Below are 22,320 nucleotides of genomic sequence, written 5' to 3' on the forward strand. Positions count from 1 at the left end.
GAGTAATGTTAATCATATTTATGAAAAATAGAGCCCACATTCCATAGAACATAAAGAGAACATTTACATTTTATATGTCTAACAGTCTGCTCATAGAAGAATATTTTTTAATCATCAAATATCTTTATCAGTCTTAAAAATCCTATAATAGTCGTGCTCTATTCATGGCTCACATCATTGGTATGTGTTCCCACAGCGGACTCTGTGTTTTCCATGGAGGTGGGGGGGAATGAGACACATTTTACACTGAGAGGGCTGCAACCCAGCCAGACTTACCTACTGAGAATAGCTGCTGGAACTGCCATTGGCTTTGGGGTTCCTTCCGAGTGGGTTCAGCACAAGACACCTCCCATTGATAGCGATGACAGCATGGGTAAGAAAGACATTAGATAATAGTTTGCTTAACAAACATAGTTTAAAGTGAAATGTTAAATATTTTCTACATGATTAAAATAAACTGAAATAAACTTCCCTAAAGTAAGGCAATAAACTGCATCTTTCTTCTTGAAGGCACAGTTCATCTTGAATTTCTTCTCTTACCAGTAGAACTCTTTATCCAGATTGTTCTGGTGCAATTTGAACTGGCTCACTATCAGTACAAAATGATGGGTTGATTTTCAGGGCAAACTGCCAGGATATCTTCATATTAACTACTTTTAACACCATCTTCAAATACAATATAAGTTATATCTAGTGTGCTAGCTCACCTACCAATGTGTTAGCTAACACTGAAGCTTTGCAAAGGACGATGCCATTAAATATTTATATCCTGTCATACTGTCACAAGCCTCTCATCACAGATAGATGCAAGCTTAATTCTGCACATTCTGACATCATTGGCAGGTTTAGTTCACCACAAAACCATTCTTGCACAAAATTGCTCACAACAAGGATGTTTTTTGGGTTTTTTTAGTTTTTTTTTTAGTTTGGTCATCATTTCATGAAAGAACCGAGGCTGCTGAATTTTTCAAGCTGAGCCATTTAATTCCATCATAATAGAGAGAGGACAGACATCTCAATACAGACAATAGCTCCAAAATCAAGTAAATCACACCTAAATAATCTAGATCAATGATGGGAAATTAATTTTCCAATGGAGCTAAATAAGAAACTGGGCCTGTGTTGGAGAGCCGCACCAATAAGCCATCAACAACAGTCCCAGATAGATAATATTAGATGCCTGAAAAATAATATTGGACTGAAAAATCCCTCTGTAACATGTCTCACAACATTAACAACTCTAAGTAATTAGATCCATGCATGGGCACACCCTTCACTCTCCTTTCTCCTGGTTTTGGAACTCACATAACTTCACACTATACTATAAAACACAGAATAGATGAACTGCCTACTGTACTCATGGGATATCAGGTAGCAGCACTATAAGCATCTTATGAAATTATAGCTGTCATGAAAGTCTGATGGTTCATTTAAATAATACATGTATCTGGAATTAATTCCTTTTTTTTTCATTTTTCATTTTTTCAAGTGATCTTTGCTCCTAATGAGCTGAAAGTTAGAGCCAGTGTGAACACACTTAATGTCACATGGCAGCCCTCACCCAATCACACGTTGGTCTCTGGTTACAAGCTGTCCTGTCGAGAAGTCGAGGCTGAAGAGACGGCCAATGGGGAAAGGACAACACAGACACACACCATCAGGCTCCGTAAGAAGGCTAGATATCATCTCCTCACTGGGCTGGGTACGTTTTTGGAATGTTTGATTCAAGGCAGATGACTGCTGGGTTTTTTATTTACCCCTGTCCTTGGCAGAAAAGTAAAATGAAAAGTAAAAAACAAAAAACAAATTCAACATTTCTTTGAAAAATATCATTCACGTTAGAGCATTTGGCTACAGGTACCACCACAAATGCCCATTGTTGTTAGCATGCACCATCCTTAGAGATCTCTAGTTGTGCATAATAGGAATATCATTGTGTCTCCTTCTGTTCCTGTATATTGGTATCAGGCCCTGACCGACAGTTTGAGGTGAGGCTATGGGCATTCAATAAACAGACAGATGGAGCAGCTGCAGTGTGGAAGGGAAAGACAGAAAAGCCTCATGCACGTAAGCCTTCTTTTTGAATCTGTACATGCACAAATAAATGAATGAATGCAACACATTTATGTCTTGACCTTCATCACCTCTATGGTGTGATGAAAAAGAAAACAAAAATTACACTTTCCAAGAATCAAAGAAAGTAAAGCTCACTTCCATGTTAAAGCACCAACAACGCCTGGGCCACCACCTCCATTGCCCCCGAGCAATATCCAAGCCACAGCCAACAGCTCTACTTCCATCTGGCTGCGATGGGAGAAACCGCGGTTCAACAATGTACACATCATCGACTACACAGTGCGCTGCAGCCCAGCAGGAACCACCAACGCATCCATGGTTTCCTATTACACCAGGTCAGAATACCAGGCTACACATGTGAAATTCAATGATGTTTGCAATATGTAAGCCATATTGCACCTGAATGGCGCAAATCCTGATAAAGTCACTTTGACTAAGCCTATTTAAAAGTGGTCTTAGTAACTATAAAAAGGACTTTAATAAGAACTCTAATACTCAGATAAACATCTTTAGAAATAACGTATAACCTCAAGAGATGTAATATTGTTAGAATGAAATTGGCCCTAAGAATTACAGATTCCTGTGTTTTTTTGTACACTCTTGGTATTTGAACTGATTAACCCTCTCCCCTTGAAAACCGCTTTAAAAACACCTGTTTGCTTGCTTTCTTTTCTAAGAGCAGCTTGGATTCATTTCTTAAAAGAAACTGTTTTCTATTCACTAGCAGACAGTGTATTTTCATTATCAGTCTTCAGAGTATATAATTAAATGTCATATTAAAAATAATATGACATTTAATTCTAAAAGTTCTTAGATGTATTTCTACAAGTTTTCGTCTATATTGACATGATAGCAGCACATCGTTGCTGCAGATTTGTCAGGTGCACATGTGAGATGAGACTCTCTCATTCTATCACATATCAAAGGTTGTCTGTTGGTAACTATGAAGGCCATTTGAGTACAGCGAGCTTATGTTCAGGACCAGAATGATTTGAGCTTTGTGGCATGGCACGTTATCCTGCTGGAAGTAGCCATCGAAAGATGAGCACACTGAGGTCAATAATTGACAAACAGTATCTGCAACAATACTCGGGTAGACTATGAGATTGAAGCCATTATGCCTCCGCCAGGCTGAACTATCGACATTGTCAAACTATCTTTTTGTTTACTTCAGATTTTGACCCTACCATCTTCTGTTGCAGCAGAAATAAAAACTCATCACACCAGACAATAGATGTCCAATCTTCTATTGTCCAATTTTGGTGAGACTGTGCAAATTATATCCTCAGTTTCCTCTTCTTAGGCAGGAGTGACACCTGGTGTGGTCTTCTGCTGTTGTAGCAGAAGACCACTGTCATTTAAGACAGCACATGTGTGTTTTTCCATGTGATTTCGACATAACCTATACTACTACCCATTCAGGACTCTCATCTTTGTATATTCCAGCTCTGCACAAGAGATTTTGCTTGGGGCACTGAAACCCTTCACTCGCTATGAGCTGGCAGTGCAGTCTAATGGAGCAAATGTGGTAGGACCCTTTAGCGGCACTGTGGAAGAGTCCACTCTCACTGACCGTAAGTTTTCAGCTTCAACCTGGATATTTCAGAGTTGGTTTTCTGTATGCTGTTGATGAAAAAAAAACAAGCACTAAATCTACTGTAGATGGTTCTTGACACATATTTGGTTCAAGAACTCATATTAAATATGCACTTCAAGTGAATCCTCCAGCCATCAGGTCTTCTTTCATGTATGTGAAGCAGAGAAATGAAAAATCCTTTCTTTCATATTGTTTGCGGTCCACTTGAGTAAGTCACTTAACCTTAACATCTCATGAAGAACTACTCTGAGCCAAAAGAGAAAATGTGCTTTTAAATGCATATCGATGTGTGGGACCCTGTTTCCTGCAGAAATAGAGAGTACATGACAAGGAAACTACAATATTTATTTCTTTCTTTTAAGTGGGCAAATAAAAAAAAGGAATTGTGTATATTTTAAGCCCTCCGTAATAAATTCATCTCAAAATAGAGTTATAAAATCTCCTTCCTACCCTTTAACAGGTGGCAGACGAAGTTCACTCTCATTCATTTCTAAGGTTTTACACATGAGAGCAGAATTTAAAACAAAAATCTAGCCCTTTAAAATGATTTAAACACAACCTCAGATGAACAACACATGACATACTACATGATGTCAGCCAAAATGCAGAAGCAGTGTATGATAAACTAAGTACACTCCATGGTTCAGTAACGTTTAAAACCACCTTTAGCAACAATAAATTCAAGTAACTTGAAGTAATTATTTACTGTTTAAACTAATCAGTCTCTCACATTGTTGCGGAGGAATTTTGGCCCACTCTTCTTTACACTGTTGCTTCAGTTCTTTAAGGTTTGTGAGAATATATTTATGCACGGCTTAAGGTCTTGCCACAGCATTTCAATCTGATTGAGGTCATGACTTTAACAGAAACTTGCTGCACCTTATGTTTTTGCAATCCTGTTGTAGATTTGCAGATTGACCTGTGATGTCCCTTTTCAGCCAGGTTTTAGCTGGCAGACGGCCTAACATTTGACAAAGGTTTTGTAAAGATATGCTCGGTTTGGTGTTCTATAGATATAATGGTGTGCATTATTTGCTGTGCATAAACAGAAATCTGTTCATATTTTTCTTTTACCCTTTTTGGACATTATTTACTGTTTGCTACAGCAGCAAAAGTCAAGAAATATTCAGAATTACCTCTAAATAATAATAATTAAAAAATTGCATCTAAAGAAAATAACATAATGAAAATGTGCAAGATTTAACCTTTTGATTTAAACATATTCCAAAAGGCACTATCTTAGTAGGAAACTACTAAAACCCCTGCTTTTATACTTACACTTGCTGACTGATCATCAGTAGCAACCAGGTGCTGCTAATCAAGTGTGTTTGATTAGCAGCAAGGGTGCACCTCACACACTGCTTCTGCTAGCAAACCTATACAAACAAACATACATACCCTACGATCATTATTGTTTGATGCCGATATGTTATATTGTGCCATACTATTATATATTATGACATTTCATTTAGTGTTTAATTGAGCCTTCAAATGTACAAATACGTACGATTGCAGGATTTGTTTAAAATATTTGTATATAACATGTCCTAGGGAAGGCTTATGCAAAGTTTCATCAAGACTGATCCACCTATCTTGGAGGAGATGGGGAACATACAAACATGCATGCATATATGCTCCGATCATTATAGCATAATGATGATATTGCCTTGGTGTATTATGTTACGTGTTGTCGTTCATCTTTCAGGTCATGTTTAAATAATTTTAGAACCTGCTAAGGACCAGATGGTTTTTTTTCTGTGTCCTGATAAACAAAAACACAGAACTGAAAAATAGTGCACTTTTTTCATATGACTGTACCAACACACCCCTTTATAAAAGTTGAGCTTTTTGTTGGATTAACTTATGATTATTATGCCAGTTTTATTAAATTGTGTCAATGTTCTTCTCCAGCTAGCAAGGTAATTGTATGCAGTTCATCCTCAGATGGTGCAGCTTATGGGTATGAAGGTGTGCGCTTGTGGATGCAAGTGAGTGTGTGCTCATTCATGTAAAAATCAGCATGTTGGCTGGCTAGTGGTTTGCAAACATAGAAATAAGCAGGCGGTGATAATGACTGACAGCTCTAATAAAACACCCAAGTGTAGTAGTAGCTCTCACTCTGGCCAACAACTTCTCTCCCAGATGTGAGTGATAAGTGCTGAGTGGGCCACTTTTAATAATAACATTGACACCAGTAACCCCATCATGCTCTCCACTACTGTGTGTGATCACCTGGGCCCCTTGTCCTTTCTCCTATTGCCCTGCACGTCCCTCTCTCCTGTACCCAGGTGGTAGGGACATGAGGACACAGATGGTTGTCACACAAATATCAAATCCCCCACAATGACAATATACATTCTCCAGCTGTGAGGCCTCATTTCTGGGCTCTAATTACTGACCTGACCCTCCCTTCCCCTCCAGGGCCTTCCACACCTCCCGAGGAGCTGCAGCTGACTACGCTGGACTCCTCGTCGGTGCTGGTGAGCTGGCACCCTCCACTGGAGCCTAATGGTATCATCATCAGCTACTGGATTTTGTACAGTGGCAACCTCAGTGAGCCAGAGCATTTATGGAAGAACGTCTCCCAGGATGGTGGGTGTTTCTTTTCACGACACATAAACAGCATTAAATGTATATTTTATTTTTATATTTACAGTAATATTTGCTCTCTCTATGAGAGAACACATTATTTTGCCTTTTTTAAGATTTGTTTTCTCTCTCACAGGGAGTATTACCAGTGTAGAGGTCCAGGGATTGGCCAGTGGCACTAGATATTTTTTTAAGGTGGGGGCATCTACTGAGGTGGGGCCAGGGCCTTACTCACCTATAAAGGAAGTTCACACAAGCCATCAAGGTATGTGTCAAGCAGAGGTTATATGGGTTATATAAAACTGCAGTTTTGCAAACCATGAAAATGCATTATTTTCATGGTACTGTAAAAGATTTAATGTCGTTTTATATAGTCCTGTGGGAAAGCAGAAGTTACCGGTTTCCTCTGTTTTGTTTTCTAATCTTTCTCACTGTGTTACAAGCACACATACACTCTTAATGATAGTCTCACACTTCCTGTATATGCACATAGTCCTTCTAATTAAAATAAGTAATTTGTCTCAGCTGGCAGAGAAAGACTAGCTTTCCATAAGCTTGTTATTTCTCTTCTCCTAGTCTGCATCTTAAATATATTAAAATGTCAGATATCAAAGGGTGGCTTCATCAGTGACCCCAGGGTTAATTTTCAATTACTGCTTTGTGTACATAACAGAATTTGCTATGAATGTACTTTCTTTACTCTCATGTCAATTTGTGATTAGGCTTGCAGTCTCACTACATACTTTTTAATTCCATCAGTCAGCGTTTTAGCTTTCATAATTATTAAATGCCCTGCTTTTCTTTAAACACAGAGCCATTAACTTCCCCAAGAACTATTAAGGATTAAAGCACGAGTTAGGAGTTATGCTGAGGACATGGTATCTGGAATATTTTTATCAGTGCTAGAAGCAGCAAAATGCTTTTTTGTTTTGTTTTTTCTTTTCAGGCAATTGTCCTAATAAAGAAAGGTAGAGTAACAGTTTTTTTTTGTTCATATGGGCTTTAATAGTGTTTGCAAATAGCAGTGGAAGTGGGACTCAGGTAGCTAGTCGGCTGGGAAAGAGAACTCCTGCCATCTGTTTCCTCTCCTCTTCTAATCTAAACTGCCAAAAACACGCAGCATAAATTCATTTTAATGAAGGTCTGCTCTTAAATGTTGCCCATCGCTTTGCTGCTATAAGCTTGACTTACCTGAAGAAATCAGTGCATTTTAGCAGGCCTTATATAACAGACCTGCACAAGTTTTACAAATAATAGTATTTTTGTACAATTCATGAATCTCAGGTAGCAGATCAAATATCAAAAGTTATAGTCAGTATATCTGGAAGAGCAAAAAAGCCCTGTTGTTTATACTAATAGATTTTTTTTCTATTTCCATGTTATCTCAATTTTTAACAGAGCTGGACATCCATGCAGTGACAGGCATTATAGTGGGTGTGTGCCTAGGACTGATATGCATCCTCCTTTGCATGTGTTTCAGCTTTCGTAACAGCAAATCCAGGTATGATTACTCTAGAGTTTTAGCACTCATACAGTGGCTTACTTGTTTTACTGCTTATGAACAAAAGGACACGTAAAATAGAATGTATCTGTGTGTTAATGTTTGCTCTAAATAGGGAGCTATCTGGGGTTCTGGACTCTACAGCTGTGATACCTCAGTATAAGAGAGGAGGCTGCCCCATTCCCTCCAACATACCAGAGTGCAGCAACAGCTATGAGTTGGAGACATTGATGCCAGCAGGTAGCCAAGAGTCTGGTCAACCGCCAGCAGAGGCCCCAGAGGAGCAGAGTCTGATGGCAAGTGATAATCCATTGAATGGGGAAGGTGATGCCCTTGCACCTGAACCCAAGGTCTACATCTTCAAGGGGAAAGTTTATTTTTAGATGGGCATTGGATATTTTCTCTCTATGTGTTGTATATATAGAAACTTTCCCCTTTTTTCATTTTTTTTCTTTATAACTCTCACATTTTGTTGAGGGAAAATACTGATTCTGGTGTTTCAACTATGTTGTTCATTTTATAGGCTGCCTGGAACGGCTCTGTAAGCCATAACTGGGCCAACAGAATCACAAGATACAAAGACACCCTAATAGAAGATTCTCCAACACTCGTGAATGGAGCTCTCAACATGCTAATCACTGATAATGGCATGGTAATTTATTGAACAAAATATGACTTACATTGTATATAAGGCAACAACTGTTCTCTCAAAGACTTTCTCCAACTGTATTTCTAATTTACAGTTTAGTAAACCCAGCCGCACATCACATGTTGCTAAATCTTTCATGCTTACACCCTATTAAACTTTTAAATCAATGAATAATACATTTCAGAATGAGGTTAACAAAATTTGTAACTGGTGATTGATTTTACCACCTGAAATCATTATTTTCACTGCCAGATGCTATCATAAACATCAGGCTAATTAAGCTAAATTTAGCTGCGACAATTGACTTTTTAATGCATCCAGTCTCTAAATGAGGACTTTAATGTGCATTGGATGGCTTTAAACAGTAGATAATATTGTTTTTATAAAGTAAAATATTGTTTTCAAAGACTATATCCCAAGTTGCACATCACCAGGGCAGCATATTCACCTCTTTGAGCTATAAAAAAAGAGGGGAAAAAAGCATATTTTTTGCATTTAATCTCAGCGCTAGTTAATTCCAACATTAATAATTTGTTTATTAAATGTAGTTAGTTAAGTACTTTGTTTTTAGCTGATGAAGCTAGTTAGCTGGGTATGCTAAGAAAAGTAACATCCTACATTAGCACAGGCATTGTGGGTAAATGAACAAATGAAGAACTGTCAGAGAATTCATTTGTTCGGGGTGATAAACTAATAAAAAGAAAATCTCATGTAACAGTGACACTGTTTCATTGCAGGAAGAAGATAATTTGAGTACATCCATGTGCAGTAACCAGGTTGAGGCAGAAGTCATTGTTCATTCTGAGCTTTTGGACACAGGGAGGGAGAAAGAAGAGGAGGGCTATCAAAACACAGATTCTAACACCACCTTGGGACCCTCATTGTCAGAGGAAAAGTATTCCTCTTTGAGCCAGCCGAGTTCGCAAGAAGAAGAGGAACATCTAGAAAAACTGTCACTATCCCAAAGCTCCTCAAATCTTCCCTCAGTAAAGCTGGTGGCTACTTACAATGGGGAAATTGAAGATACAGGACACCAGCTGACTGCAGACACAGCACCACATCAGGAAATGGGTCTAACCAATGGTTTCCATTCTCCTAAGATTGTGCTGAGGTCAGAGCGTCTGGAAAATGGGGACTCTAGACACTGTCCATCTGCAGCAGGGAAAGCCATCTCTCCTGGCCTGTCCCCTTCCCCCTTTGTCAGCACCGGACTTGTCCACTCTACCTCAGCAGCACACAGTTATCTGTGCCCATAGCCTCTGCATGCAGGGCATCAACCCCATATGGATTTTCTTTTATGTACCCAGGAAAAAAAAACCCAAGGATTATTTTTATGCACCTCATTATTAGCTTTCTTTCTCTTCCTTGCAAAGTTTTATAGGTACTTTGAATCCATTGTTTCATACTTGTGTATATAGAGTAAACATATACGGTATATTTTTAGTGGTAGAGTACTGTATATGGGTATGCATTCTCTATCATTGCAACCACAGTTTCCTCTGGGTCTTTCCTATCCATAGGAAGGAAAAAGATTTAACCAAGCAGACGGACATGAATTGGAGAAGGTATTTCTCACTGTGTCGTAAATGGCTCTGTTCCACTCAGGAATGAGAAAAGGCCAGGAATTTTCCGTGAGTGAGTGCTTGGACAGGTTATCATCACTGATGAATGGATTGGAAGCACAGGGTCTCCCTGGGTTTGGTAGTGTGGATGCTACTTTAGTGTGGCACTTAGGAATAAGCCTTAAAGAGTATCTTCACACTCTGCAAGTGCAGAACACCTGTGCCTCTCTCCAGCCACCTGCTGTCTCAGGGTCCACAGCCACACACACACACACACATACACACACATACAAACACACAGAAAGCTAAAAACCTCGCTAATTCCTCGATATTGCATGTAAAATTCAAACAGTCATGTGTAAACACACATTTAGATACATTTCATGACTGGAATGTGGGGGTCTTAGGTGCCTAATTATTCTAGGTGCATTTATAACCTCTGTATATTTCTAAATATTACATTGAGTCCAAGTACAAAAAATGTCAATTGGAAACATATGAAGTATACAGATGTGGAACGTGAAGTATTCTTTTCCAAAATGCCATATATCCCTGTGGTGTGATTTTGTAATCCAGGGACAATTGAAAAGTAAAACATGTTTTCTTTTGGTTTTTATATGTCATTTATGGAATTATAGTATTTAGATGTTTATTTTGGTATTGGTTTGTGTTGATGGGAGTACTAGAGGAGGTGTTACAACTGTACATCTGTAGTCCATTCTCCTTTCTTTAGCTCCTAAATGGGGATGCACCATTGTCCCTACTATTGTCAAGATACTGTGCCATTGTGTCAAGATACTTTTTTCCCCTCTGTAAATGTATTTTTAATATGAAATACTTGCCACAATTCAAAGTATATAGTGTATTTGACTTGATTCTGCCTGACTCGAAATGTCCACAACTCTTTGCATTGATTTTGACAGACATCAACAAGATCAGCTAGAAAGGAAGGAAAAAATATACAGTGCTTAACAAATTTATTAGTCAGCCAAAAATGTGGTTTATGCCATTGCTGAACCTGACTAACAGTACTGATACCTACCCAAATCTTTTTTTTCTGTAACGGACAGTATGTACAATCTCTAATTGAAATCATATTTCTTATGTTAAATTATAAATATTGTTGTTAGCAATGAATTTTCAAATTTACTATTATACAAAAAAACAAGCTGAAGAATAGTAAAGCCAAATTACAGTTATCTAGCCTTCATGAACACAAAAAAATAGTTTTAGTGGTTGGATGTTATAATATGCTTTATAAATTTCTGATTTCTCAGAGATGTTCAGTGAGCTGGTCGACATTTGGGTATAAAAATACAAAAATTATATATTTAGTTTTCAATGTGTATTTAACAGACTTCTAAAATATTTCTGTTTTCTTGTTTTTATGACAGGTCATCTAATAAATTTGTTCAGCACTATATGGGATCCATTTTTTAATGGGTTTTTTTAATCTTTGAAATTGTTCCTTTTATATTCAATCAGTCATTTTCAAAATTAAAACGTTCATATTACAAGCAGTGATTCAGCATCGGTTCAAGGAGGGTAGAGACTGGTGCATCCCTACTTCTTATCAACAGCACTACCTCATTTATTTTCAGGACGGTTTCCAGTGTGATTTAAGTAGTTTTATGTAACTAGCACCTTTTGAGATCTTATTCTTAACTTGTCTGATTTTACAGCATTTAATATTTGAAGGAATAATCGTCCTGCAGTGACTGTATGTGTTATTTCAAACTGGAAATTATGTCTCTTTAGTGCGTTGCAGCTTCCTCTCAGATTTCAAATAGATTGTGTCTGTCAGTGTAAAGTTACCCTTTCCTGCAACATTGCTCTACTGAAAAAAAAAATACATAACCCTATGGCTTTGATGTGATGCATCTGAAACTCATCCACCCAGTGGCATGTGGTTTCAGAACTATACTTCCAGTCAAAGTAGAACCAAATACAGGAACGTTCTACCAGTTTCTGTAATCCGGTCATTCAATCCAATGTTAGGGTTTTTATTGGGTTCTAATGATAAACAAAATGTTGGATTATGACTTTTTTGAATTTAAGTTGCCCTAAATATAAGGTAAAATTGTGAAAATACTTGAAGCAGGCTATCAAATTGGGTTTTTTTCTTGCCTGCTTCAGGTCACTAATGTATAATAAGAGTTCTGGCCTGGATACTTAGTGCATGATGACAAGGACGTGCGACACTCATTACTCATCAGACAAAGTAATTCATAGCTACAGATGGCTCAAGTCTTTGCATACCTTTTACAACTTACATTTTCAAAAGGCTTTATCAGGTGCTTCACTTCAAAAAGAGAGTTTTTAAAATGATAATACTGTTCTGGGGGGACTTTTCTTTTTTTTTTTTCTTTTTTTTTCTGTAGATTCAACTCTAAAACAATAGCAGGTCCGCAGAGCTTGTGAGCAGTAATAATAATGTCATCTATCTCAAAATATAATCTTAGCATTGAGTCAAGCCCTGTTTATGATGTCTCATCTTCTCTCAGGTTGTTTTTCTAGCAGTGATAAAGGAGCTCAAATACTTCAGCAGCAGAAATGTAAATTGTTGTTTGTTGACATTAATGAAAAAAGCTCAGTGTGTTCAGTGTTCCTGCTAAAAATGCTTTCCTTGCCAAAATTTCTCAAAAAATTTTTTTGCCTTGACCTTTATCTACCCAACATCAAAGTATGACTGCCATTTATTTATTTATTTTTCACATACAATAGCAGTCATTTACAGACAGAAATGAATGTGTGGAAACCCTGTGTGAAACTTTGATTGGAAATTAATTAAGAAAGAAAGTGATATTTGTTGCATCTGGATGATTCACTGCCAGTTACAGAAATTATTATTACACATCTTCAAAATGCCACATTAAAAAGGTCTGGCACTCAGTTTAAGGTTTGTCTAACCCACTTAAGTGGTCCATAGAAGGCAAATCAACCAAATGCTCACATGGTAAAAAATTGCTGCTGCACTATTGTGCACACAAGTCTAAACTGGTAAGCATGTTTTACATGTGACCATTTTCCAAACAGTGATTTCCAAGCAGGTTTCCTTTTGCTAGTAAAGTAGCATACCTGCTATGATATACAATTTAAAGGTTTAGTGAACAATGCAGCCACAGCTTTCTGACTCGTGCTTTAAGATTTGCCTTTTATAAAAGTTAAAGCAAAGCACCAACTTTTTTTAAATTTTATTTTACACGCGAAATTCACTGTTACTGATCTCTACTTAGCGCCTACTCTAAGTAGGTATCCTTAAAAGGCATGTATGTCCTGAATACTGGCAGAAACATTCTCAAAAGCATTCCAGTTTGATATCTTCAGCATACCTCTCTCAGTCCAAGTCAGCCATGATGAGCCATGCTCAGAAAAGAAGTACTAATTCACTCATAATGTGCAACTTCTGTTTGGATAAGCTTTGTGTTTGGATGGAAATCACTGAATCAAGGCAATGTTAGAAAATCACAGTGAAAACGTACAATGACAAAAAAAAATCTTATGAGCAAAGATTTAATGAAGCTCACAACTATCATTTTCATTTTCAAAACACTGCACTGAATGTAGGTGCTGTTCTTTCAGACTCTGTTGTCACTGCACATAAAGTGTAGCCATAGAGATGGTATATTCTCTATACCAATGCACCATTTTTTGTCATGGACAATTTAAAACAATTGAAAATTAGTTAGTTTGTGCTTGGGAGTTAATCAAGTAAAGACACCATCAGATCCACCATGAAGGAATTTAATTTCATGACGTTGCAGTTGCCAAAATCTTAGGTAGACATAGTTTAATGCCCCCCCCCCCAACTGATATTTCACTTCTATCTGGTTGTTTCACTTATGTATTAAGTCTTGATGCAGTAGTGAATTATTATGGTGTGTGGAGGTGACAGAGGATATGAAATGGCGATTAGCATAACCCTGCCTGCAGCATAAATGATGTATACTCTCCTAATAGGAGCTCTGTTAACACTATTAGCCACTCTTTTGAGTATATGTATAAAACCTTGGTTTCTTTGTACACCTTTTTGTTGGCTAGAACAATCACATTTCTAAAGAAAAAATGACTCATTCTCTCATTTTGTAGAGAAGATAATTACTTTGATAATTATGTTGATTTCGTCTTCTTTTTGTAAGGGTTAATTAAAACACTATACCTCATGTTGGTAACTTCATTTGATTCTGATCAGTCTCTTGATACTGCACATTTTGTAAACAAGTAGAACATTAAAGGTAAGAATACTGTTGTTTTGTTAGCCAAGTGTTTTCACAGAGGATGGGACTTGTGATTCATTTTACCTCAGTGTGAGTTTTTACTCATTATAGTGACTTGGATTGTCTAGTCCTGCACTGAGGAGTTCAACACATGAGAGGAGGGATTAAAGGAAACCATTCAAATGTTGTTTATTATTTGGCAATATGAGTAATTACCAAGATTTTCTAAAAGTTTAAAGGCAAAAATCATAAAAAAGGAAAAAAAATGACTAAATCTGCTAAACTGTAAACTAAAGTATTTTTTTTCCTAGGGAGAAGGGCTAAAGAGAACCCCTCCTGAGGCAGGTTATACCTCTCAGTGCAGACAGATTTCTATAGAAATAAAAGTCTCTTCTCAACTCAGGTCTCCCATCTTTGCATAAAAGGATCATGCCTGCATATTCAATTCAGATACGTGTCATGTGTTGTCAAACAAAGCCTCATTTTGTCTTTTTGGGAATTAAATCAAGGAAAATCTTATGCACAGATGATACGTTGTTTTGTACAAATCACTCAGTGCATTTCTATCTCTAGCTTTTCTTTGTACGTTCTGGTGCTTTGTGGTGAGCTGCTTTGTCCAGTGATGTCACAATGTTGTACTTTTTTTGTGGTACATTATCTCTAGTTTTGTGTTTACCCACCCAGTTCTGCCTCTTTTATTATGTATGCACAGACTATAGTCATGTGCCACCAGCGATGCTCTGCAGCTACTCAGACACCTTTGTAATCATTGCGTGTCGAGCAAAATGTCATTAATCGCATATGCTAATGTAGAAGCAAATTGTAGGAGCACTTAATAGATTAGCATTTCATCTTTGGCCACGAGCAAATCTGGTCTGTCATCTTTACATTTCTAGAAGTGCAATTTTCTTAGTGTGTAAAACAAGAGATGGATTACTCAGTGTTAGTCATGGTGATGCTGGCCATGTGATAGATGCATTGCTATTTCAAAGGAATCAGTCACAGAATAGGTATTACTTGTGGTTTGTAGAAATATTTCCGCTGTGTTACCATATGTGAAAATGTCGAAACTCACAGCAACTGTGAGGACTTCTCTTCTGTAAATAAACATTTAAAAAAATACATATATAAACAACACTCAGTGTGATTCTGTGTCTATGCCAAATTGCATAAGGATTTTTTTTCCTATAACTTTTGTCAGTCAATTTTACTCTGTCTGATTTCTATTTCTGGCATTTGCATTCTGTAAAATGACTTTTAAGAAATTAGGGGAGCTCGCAGCATGTGAGCATGTGTTACACTCAGAGGTTAAAATTTATCCTATCTCCTAATGTTTGAGAGATGTAAAAAATAAGCTCAGCAGATGACTATGTGAATAAGGATGTAGCTAATTAACAATACTAAAATGTCTGTTCAGAACAAATGCATTAAAAAAACATCTACTTTTTTTATACTAGGTACAGTAGTACACTTATAACAGCAAAAGAAATCTGAAAGCAACACTTTCAAAGCTACTGCTACTGCCAATTTGTTTAGCTGACAGGACATATCCTTTTTTTTCCTTTTTTTTAAAAAGTCCCCTAAAGAGTTTTAACATTCAATAATTATGAGGTGCCGTAATAGAGTGGATTTTTAAAAAAATCTTGACATGAAGCAGGTGGCCCACCTGTAATTCTTTATGCTAATCTATCAAGAAACCTTTTGGATTTAGCTTAGTATTTAAATGCACAGTATGCAGTTTTAAGGATCTTCAATTAAACTAAGACATGTAAGACAATGCGATTCCAAATTTTAATGAAAAATGTAAAATTAACATAATGTAACACATTAAAATGGAGTTAAACTTATAGACATGTGTCTGTCATGTTGTGTGCTGTGGCAGGCAGAATGTAGGACTCAAACACAGGACTCAGAGACTGAAGGATTAACTTTTAAAGCAACAGCCTTTATTGCTGGGAGAACTTTCCACAAAATAAACTCACAAAAACAAACCAAAACCTTGAACATGGAAACTAGAATTAAACTAGACTCAAGAAACTAAGAAACATGAACTAGAATGAATCTAGAACACTAAGGGGACAAAACACAACACGGAGAGGGTACGAAACGACAGGGGAAAGACTGAGGACTAAGATATACAGGTAGGATCACGAGGGGATGGGGACCAGGAGGAAACACAGCTGGGACTAATCAGAAATAATGAGACGAGGGAAAGCAAAACTAGATACACTGATGTAGGACGAGGACCATCAAAATAAAACAGGAAACACACAGACCGAAACTCAGACTCAGGACACCCAAGCTTAGCACAGTAACTGGGGAGACATAGGGAACATAGCGACAAGGGTGACTAGACATGAAACATGGGATACAGTAAAAGCATAGAGTAGACAGAGACTAAACACAGGCTAAGATAACTACTAAGGGAGGAAAGACTACAATCACTAAGAACTAAAGAAAACCAAAACTATGAACAACAATAATCAAAAAATATAATTACAGAGTCAGAAAAACAAATACTGTTTGTTTCCCACAGATGCTCGATTGGATTGACTGAGATCTAGTCAATTTGGAGGCCAAGTCAGCCATCAGAGAATACCGATTCCATGAACCGGTATATGTCCAAAGAAGATCCACATGGATGTTTTCCCAGGAGAACATGGCCTGTAGCATCACACTGCCTCTGTCGGCTTGCCTTCTTGGCTAATTGAAGGCTGGGTAGTCCTGATCCACAACGATCCCCAGAAGGGACAAGTCCCATCCAACCAATCATCTCCCTTGGAACCACATGGAAGGTCCTGTTAGGCATCATAGCGGCTAAGATGAACAGGTACAAAGCTCAGTCCATCCCACAAATGAACAGTCAAAAATGCCACTGGGGAAACACACCAGCTACTAGTAGACTAAGGTAGTCCCACCACCTGGATTGACAACAAGACAGCCTATAGCTCAATACCTCACACATGGATCCTGGAATGCTTAAAACTATACAAGTGTGGACTGAATTTAGGAAGTCACCATCAAGTGTGGGATGTTTTCTTTCCACCCAGAGTGATTTTTATACTGAGAGTGAATTTTAAGGTATTCACTCTCAGTACATAGAGAAGTGTCATCAACCAAAACCAGCTTATGACCTATTGTATTAAATGCTCCACTTAGATCAAGTAAAACAACAAATGGCATTATCTATTGTAATATTTACAATATAAAATGTAACTATTGTCACCCATTTGTTTTTAGACTTCATATCACTGAGTTTGTCGTACAGGCTGCCACCTCCTTTTTTCATCTATTTTTTAGGCAGACATTTGGGCAAAAGGGTATATCTGGAGAGACATTGGCTCATACAAGCATCACTTAACTTACTTTAATAGTAGGATGCATTTATTATTCACTGTAATATTAAGGTGGGTGATAACTATTTCTAGTGAAAATTAGGCTCTGAACAAAATTGAATTACCGGAGAAACAGAGCTGACTATGGTAGAACAAATTAATGCGATAAAATGGCACGCACCTGTCAGTCATTTGGAAACTTATTTGATGGCATAGTGCAGCACTGTTATCCATCTGTACATGAGTAACAGTGCTGAAAAATACAAGGATCTCGCTATTGCCTGAGCCTAATTAAAGAAAAACCCAGTATATATATATATATATATATATATATATATAAAACATTTCCCTGAATCTATAGTTTACAAAGTGACAATTGGTCTCATAAAATAATATTGTTAATAAATTTAAGCCAGATTAGAACCAGATCAATTGCCCCACCCCATCACAGACTCAGGAATTCGTATTGTTCTGATTTAAAGTTGCAATTTTTAGATTAGCCACTGGAGGGCAGTGTGGTCATTCCTGATAGTTCTTGAAAAGCAGTAAAGTGTGTGCCACTCCCATCACCATGGACTGCTTCCTGAGCACATATGCTGCTGTGACTTCATACCTGGTTTGGCTATTTATATATGCTATATATAATGCAAACATTATTGTGCGTTCCTACTGTTTGATTTTATCTTTATACATGGAGAAGAAGAAAAGGAAAAGAAGAAAAACTGGTTTTGGATACTGTACAAAAAGGTAGATATTTAAATAACCAAAGGTGGAGGAACTCTGTGTCTCTACATTTGCACATCTATCTGTGTGGATGGATAATGAGAGTGTGTTTGTGTGTGTGTGCACAGCAGAGAAAGAGTTAAACAATAAAAAGGCAAAGATGGAGGTGATAGAGATAATAGGGTGAGATGAGGGCACGAGAGTTAAGACAGGAGCACTGAGGCAACATCACGTGGCAGAATCCCCTGAAGGGTTAGATAAAAGCCTTCACTTAGTGACAGAGGGGTCTGGTCTCACTATCTCTCCAGCCACTCATCACTGCTAATCAGAGGGCTGGGTTCCTTTGCAGAGGTCTGAAAGGTGGGAAGGTTCAATTAAACATAGAGACACATATGAACACAATAGATCACACTGCCCTGTGAATAGGCAAACATACGTGGATGCATTTTCATTCTATGTTGTACTTATCAATGCAGCATATTGTGTTTCTGTCCTCCAGCAGTGGCATAGTCTCCAGGCTACTTCAGCATACCTCATATCATCAGCGAGTCAGGCAAGTGGAGCGCAGAGAGTCAGGTGAGGGCTTTACTAACGAGGTAAAGCTCAGTGCCTGTGGGGAAATACCTGTGCGAAGTTCTTGAATCAGCCCATTCATTCTGCCTCTTCTTGCCCCTGCTACTGTTCTACTACAAGACTACTACACTGTATTTCAGCACCACTCCAGCTCAGTTCACCTCTAAATTGTGTGGGCTCTGCCAGTTCAAAGTATACAACAGAAGGCATCCTGGGTTGGCAAGCATTTGCAAAGTAATCTTTTTGTTTGCAGACACTGGGAATACAAGAAAAACAGCTTCAGACACTAAGACCATAACACAAACTACAAAATACCTTTTTATAAGAAACAAATACCAAATGTTTATTTATTTATTACATGTCATTTCAGCTATGATAACAAATCAGCTGTTTTTATTGTGATTTTAATAGCTCTGTCAATTGAATAACTACCAGTAGCATCTAGTCAGTACAGGCACTCACTGGACTCTTTGTAGGTACACTTCTTCACCTGCTTGTTAACACAACTATTTAATCACACAGTAGCAACTCAGTACATTTAAGCATGTAGACATGTTCAAGATGACCTATTGAAGTTCAAACAAAGCATCATAGTGAGGGGAAAAAAAGGTGCTTTAAGTGAATTTGAATGTGGCATAGTTGGGCATGGTTAGTGTCAGATGAGGTGGTCTGGGTATTTTAGAAACTGCGGACCAACTGGGATTTTCTTGCACAACCATCAAGCGGAGAATGGTCTGAAAAAGCAAAAAGATGCAGTTAGTGGCATTTCTTTGGAAAAAATGTCTTGACGATGCCATAGATCAGAAGAGAGGAGAATGACCAGACTGCTTCAAGCTGGTAGGAAGACAACTCTGAATGCTCAACTTTTTGTCAAAAATATTTCTGATCTGATGAGTCTCGAGTTCATCTGGAACATTTAGGGTCAGAATTTTCTGTAAACAACATGAATCAATTCATCCTCCAAAGATATGGCCCCATGACTTCAGCTGAATGTCACTCTATGTCTGCTGTCTTTCTTGGCATTCACCAATAAATAGACTGGAGGCAACAGGAGTCTTGAAATAAATCCCACATTGTGCATAGGATTACATATGTTGCGGTGTATACTAAATAGTTATTTCTTCCTGTGGATGAGGATACATGTAAGATCTTTCTTCTAGTATTTAAGTAAAAACATAAAGCTGACCACAAAGCTGCAAACCAGCCCAAGGAGTATTTCACATCAATTTCACTGCAGAAAATGATACAGAGAGGTTACAGATCTACGAGTCTCACTGCTCATCACTGCATACTGCTGAAGATCAACCTTTGGTTGCTTTGTTTTTGATTTGCACTTACTCAGTTTTAAAGAGATTTCCATAAGTTTTGTGTTAGCATGATCTCTGCAAATTCTTGCAAAGAGCCAACACTGCATTTGCAGCAGAGAATAGTTGATTCTGTCCTCGATGCACTTTGCACTTTTTCATCATAATTTCTCTCAATTTTGTGCAATAAAAATACCACTAACACACTTTTATTCCAATAATAAATAATAATAACATAAAAATAAGAAAAACCTTTGTCACACAAGTAAATATAAATATAATGGAATTAGGGAATTAGGGAGTGGCATACTGTGTTACACAAAAAGGTAATGTGATTTCAGTAACATATTATTGTAATCATCCAGCACTGAAGCTGTACATAAGAATTAACACTACTTGCAGACAGGACATTTTCTCAATGTGAGCCATCCTGAGAGGATATCACCTGCCAATCAAATATTCCCCTAACTAAACAGAGGATGAGGAGAAAGAGAATGAAGAACGATGAAGTGGAAGATTTTGGAATGAAGTCAGGGAGGGGTGAATATAAGAGGACGAGAGCAACATAGATTATTTGGACTACATATATCTGAAATGATAGTCAGTCCTGTACACTTTGCAGTAAGCTTTAAAAGACACTATAAAGTAGCTGTCAAAGGTAACTCCACAGGGCATGTTATAACCAAAGAAGACGTGGTGAGCTATCAGTAATAGGTATGGACTGTTTTGCCCCAGGTTCTTCTGTTTTTGCGTTCTATGTGCCACTATCCATTCACTGTTGGCTGCCCCCAGCTGGACCCCAAGGAGGAGCCGTTATAAAAAGCAGTGTATGCCAATTTTCTACACTACAAGCAGAGGCAAGATTGTATACTCTCCTTTCAAGTTTAGAAAAGAGAGCACATCCTTGGCTTTCTTCTAAGACAAGTGATAAGACTGGGTGGAAAGGTTTTAACACTCTGTGAAAATGTATCAGTAAAAAGTGACAGTGCTGGGTTATGGTTCAGTTATTTTTGTTATTTGCTTCTCTTTCGCTTTTACCAGCCTTATGCTTATTTTCCCATCCTGCAGTCCAAACCATGCACTTCCACAGCCTTGTAGGAAAGTTCCTTACATAAGCCTGTCACACTGGATTTACAATAGCCAAGCTATAGGTGAGAGCCAAACACAGTGAGGAGAACCTCCAGCTTTGCGAGGTGCATGCCGATTAAAACCTGCATTCTGCCTGCCAGTGAGAGCTTGCTGAGAGCAGTGCTGGCTCCTGGCCATCAGTAATCTGACAAGGGTTTTACTCGCCCTTACATTATATCCAACTCTGACCCGATGTCAAAGCTGCAGGAATTAAAATCTCTGCATAGATTACAGCAGATCTGATGGGGTTATATAAAGACACACAGTCCTTAAATGTGACTTCTTCTCACAGTGTTTATGACTGATAACAATAAAATGTTAGGTATTTCAACTATCTTCTTATCAGTAAAAGAGAAAGCCAATTTCATGTGGCTAACTCTATATAAAAAATTTTTTGACTTGAATGCAAACCTAAATATTTTCTTTTATATCTATGACTAAGGCACTGGAACACAGGGAGGATATAATGAAAACACTCACATTTTCAAAAAAAAAAAACAACAACAAAAAAAACCCCAAAGAAAAAAGTCACAAAGCTGTTCCTCAGATAAAAAATACAATTTATGTGCAAGCAGTGCATGTTGTGATAAAAACTTCATTGCTAATTAATCACAATGAAAACAGTCACATTCTGATTCAAATTCTGAGTCTTAAAACCAAAATTACAGATTTTGGTTACTTCTTAACATTTATACCTTTGATCATGATTAAATCAATCATTAATTACCGACATGGCATTTTTAGCTCAACGCAGTTTGGAGTAGCATGCACAGCCCTGCCATAAAAACAAAGACATGAAAATGACTGATTGTTTGTGCAGAAGCCTTTAAAGCTGGGTGCTGATTGTGGCAGCGTTTGGTAGTGCAGCCTTGCTGGGCCCATTGCAGAAGACTTATTTCCACATCAGTGAATGGTACAGGCTAACTCTCAGTGGGCTGGGTGACCCACTTTTACAGCTCTCCAAGTACGTGTAAGCGTTGTGTACTGCAAATCACATAGCACTCGGCCGTTATCTAGAATCACTCACTCTTGTAGCAAAAGGCGAGTTCGACAGCAGGCAGGCCCA

General features: G+C 37.8%; 1 protein-coding gene across 1 annotated transcript in view; it reads left to right on the top strand.

The window, feature by feature from the left end:
- igdcc4 (immunoglobulin superfamily, DCC subclass, member 4) overlaps positions 1–15,288 on the top strand; it is a 57,007-nt gene extending 41,719 nt beyond the window's left edge. Inside the window, exons 10-20 of the mRNA XM_082532249.1 lie at positions 197–373; positions 1,490–1,702; positions 1,969–2,067; positions 2,225–2,411; positions 3,523–3,650; positions 6,095–6,265; positions 6,399–6,527; positions 7,661–7,763; positions 7,879–8,059; positions 8,287–8,415; positions 9,150–15,288. Of these exons, the coding sequence (XP_082388375.1) occupies positions 197–373; positions 1,490–1,702; positions 1,969–2,067; positions 2,225–2,411; positions 3,523–3,650; positions 6,095–6,265; positions 6,399–6,527; positions 7,661–7,763; positions 7,879–8,059; positions 8,287–8,415; positions 9,150–9,668 (2,036 nt within the window). The 3' untranslated portion in view covers positions 9,669–15,288. The remainder of the gene's footprint in view (positions 1–196; positions 374–1,489; positions 1,703–1,968; positions 2,068–2,224; positions 2,412–3,522; positions 3,651–6,094; positions 6,266–6,398; positions 6,528–7,660; positions 7,764–7,878; positions 8,060–8,286; positions 8,416–9,149) is intronic.
- Positions 15,289–22,320: the final 7,032 nt, after the last annotated feature.

This window comes from Aulonocara stuartgranti, assembly GCF_965226115.1.
Source record: "Aulonocara stuartgranti genome assembly, chromosome: 1".
Taxonomy (NCBI): Eukaryota; Metazoa; Chordata; class Actinopteri; order Cichliformes; family Cichlidae; genus Aulonocara; species Aulonocara stuartgranti.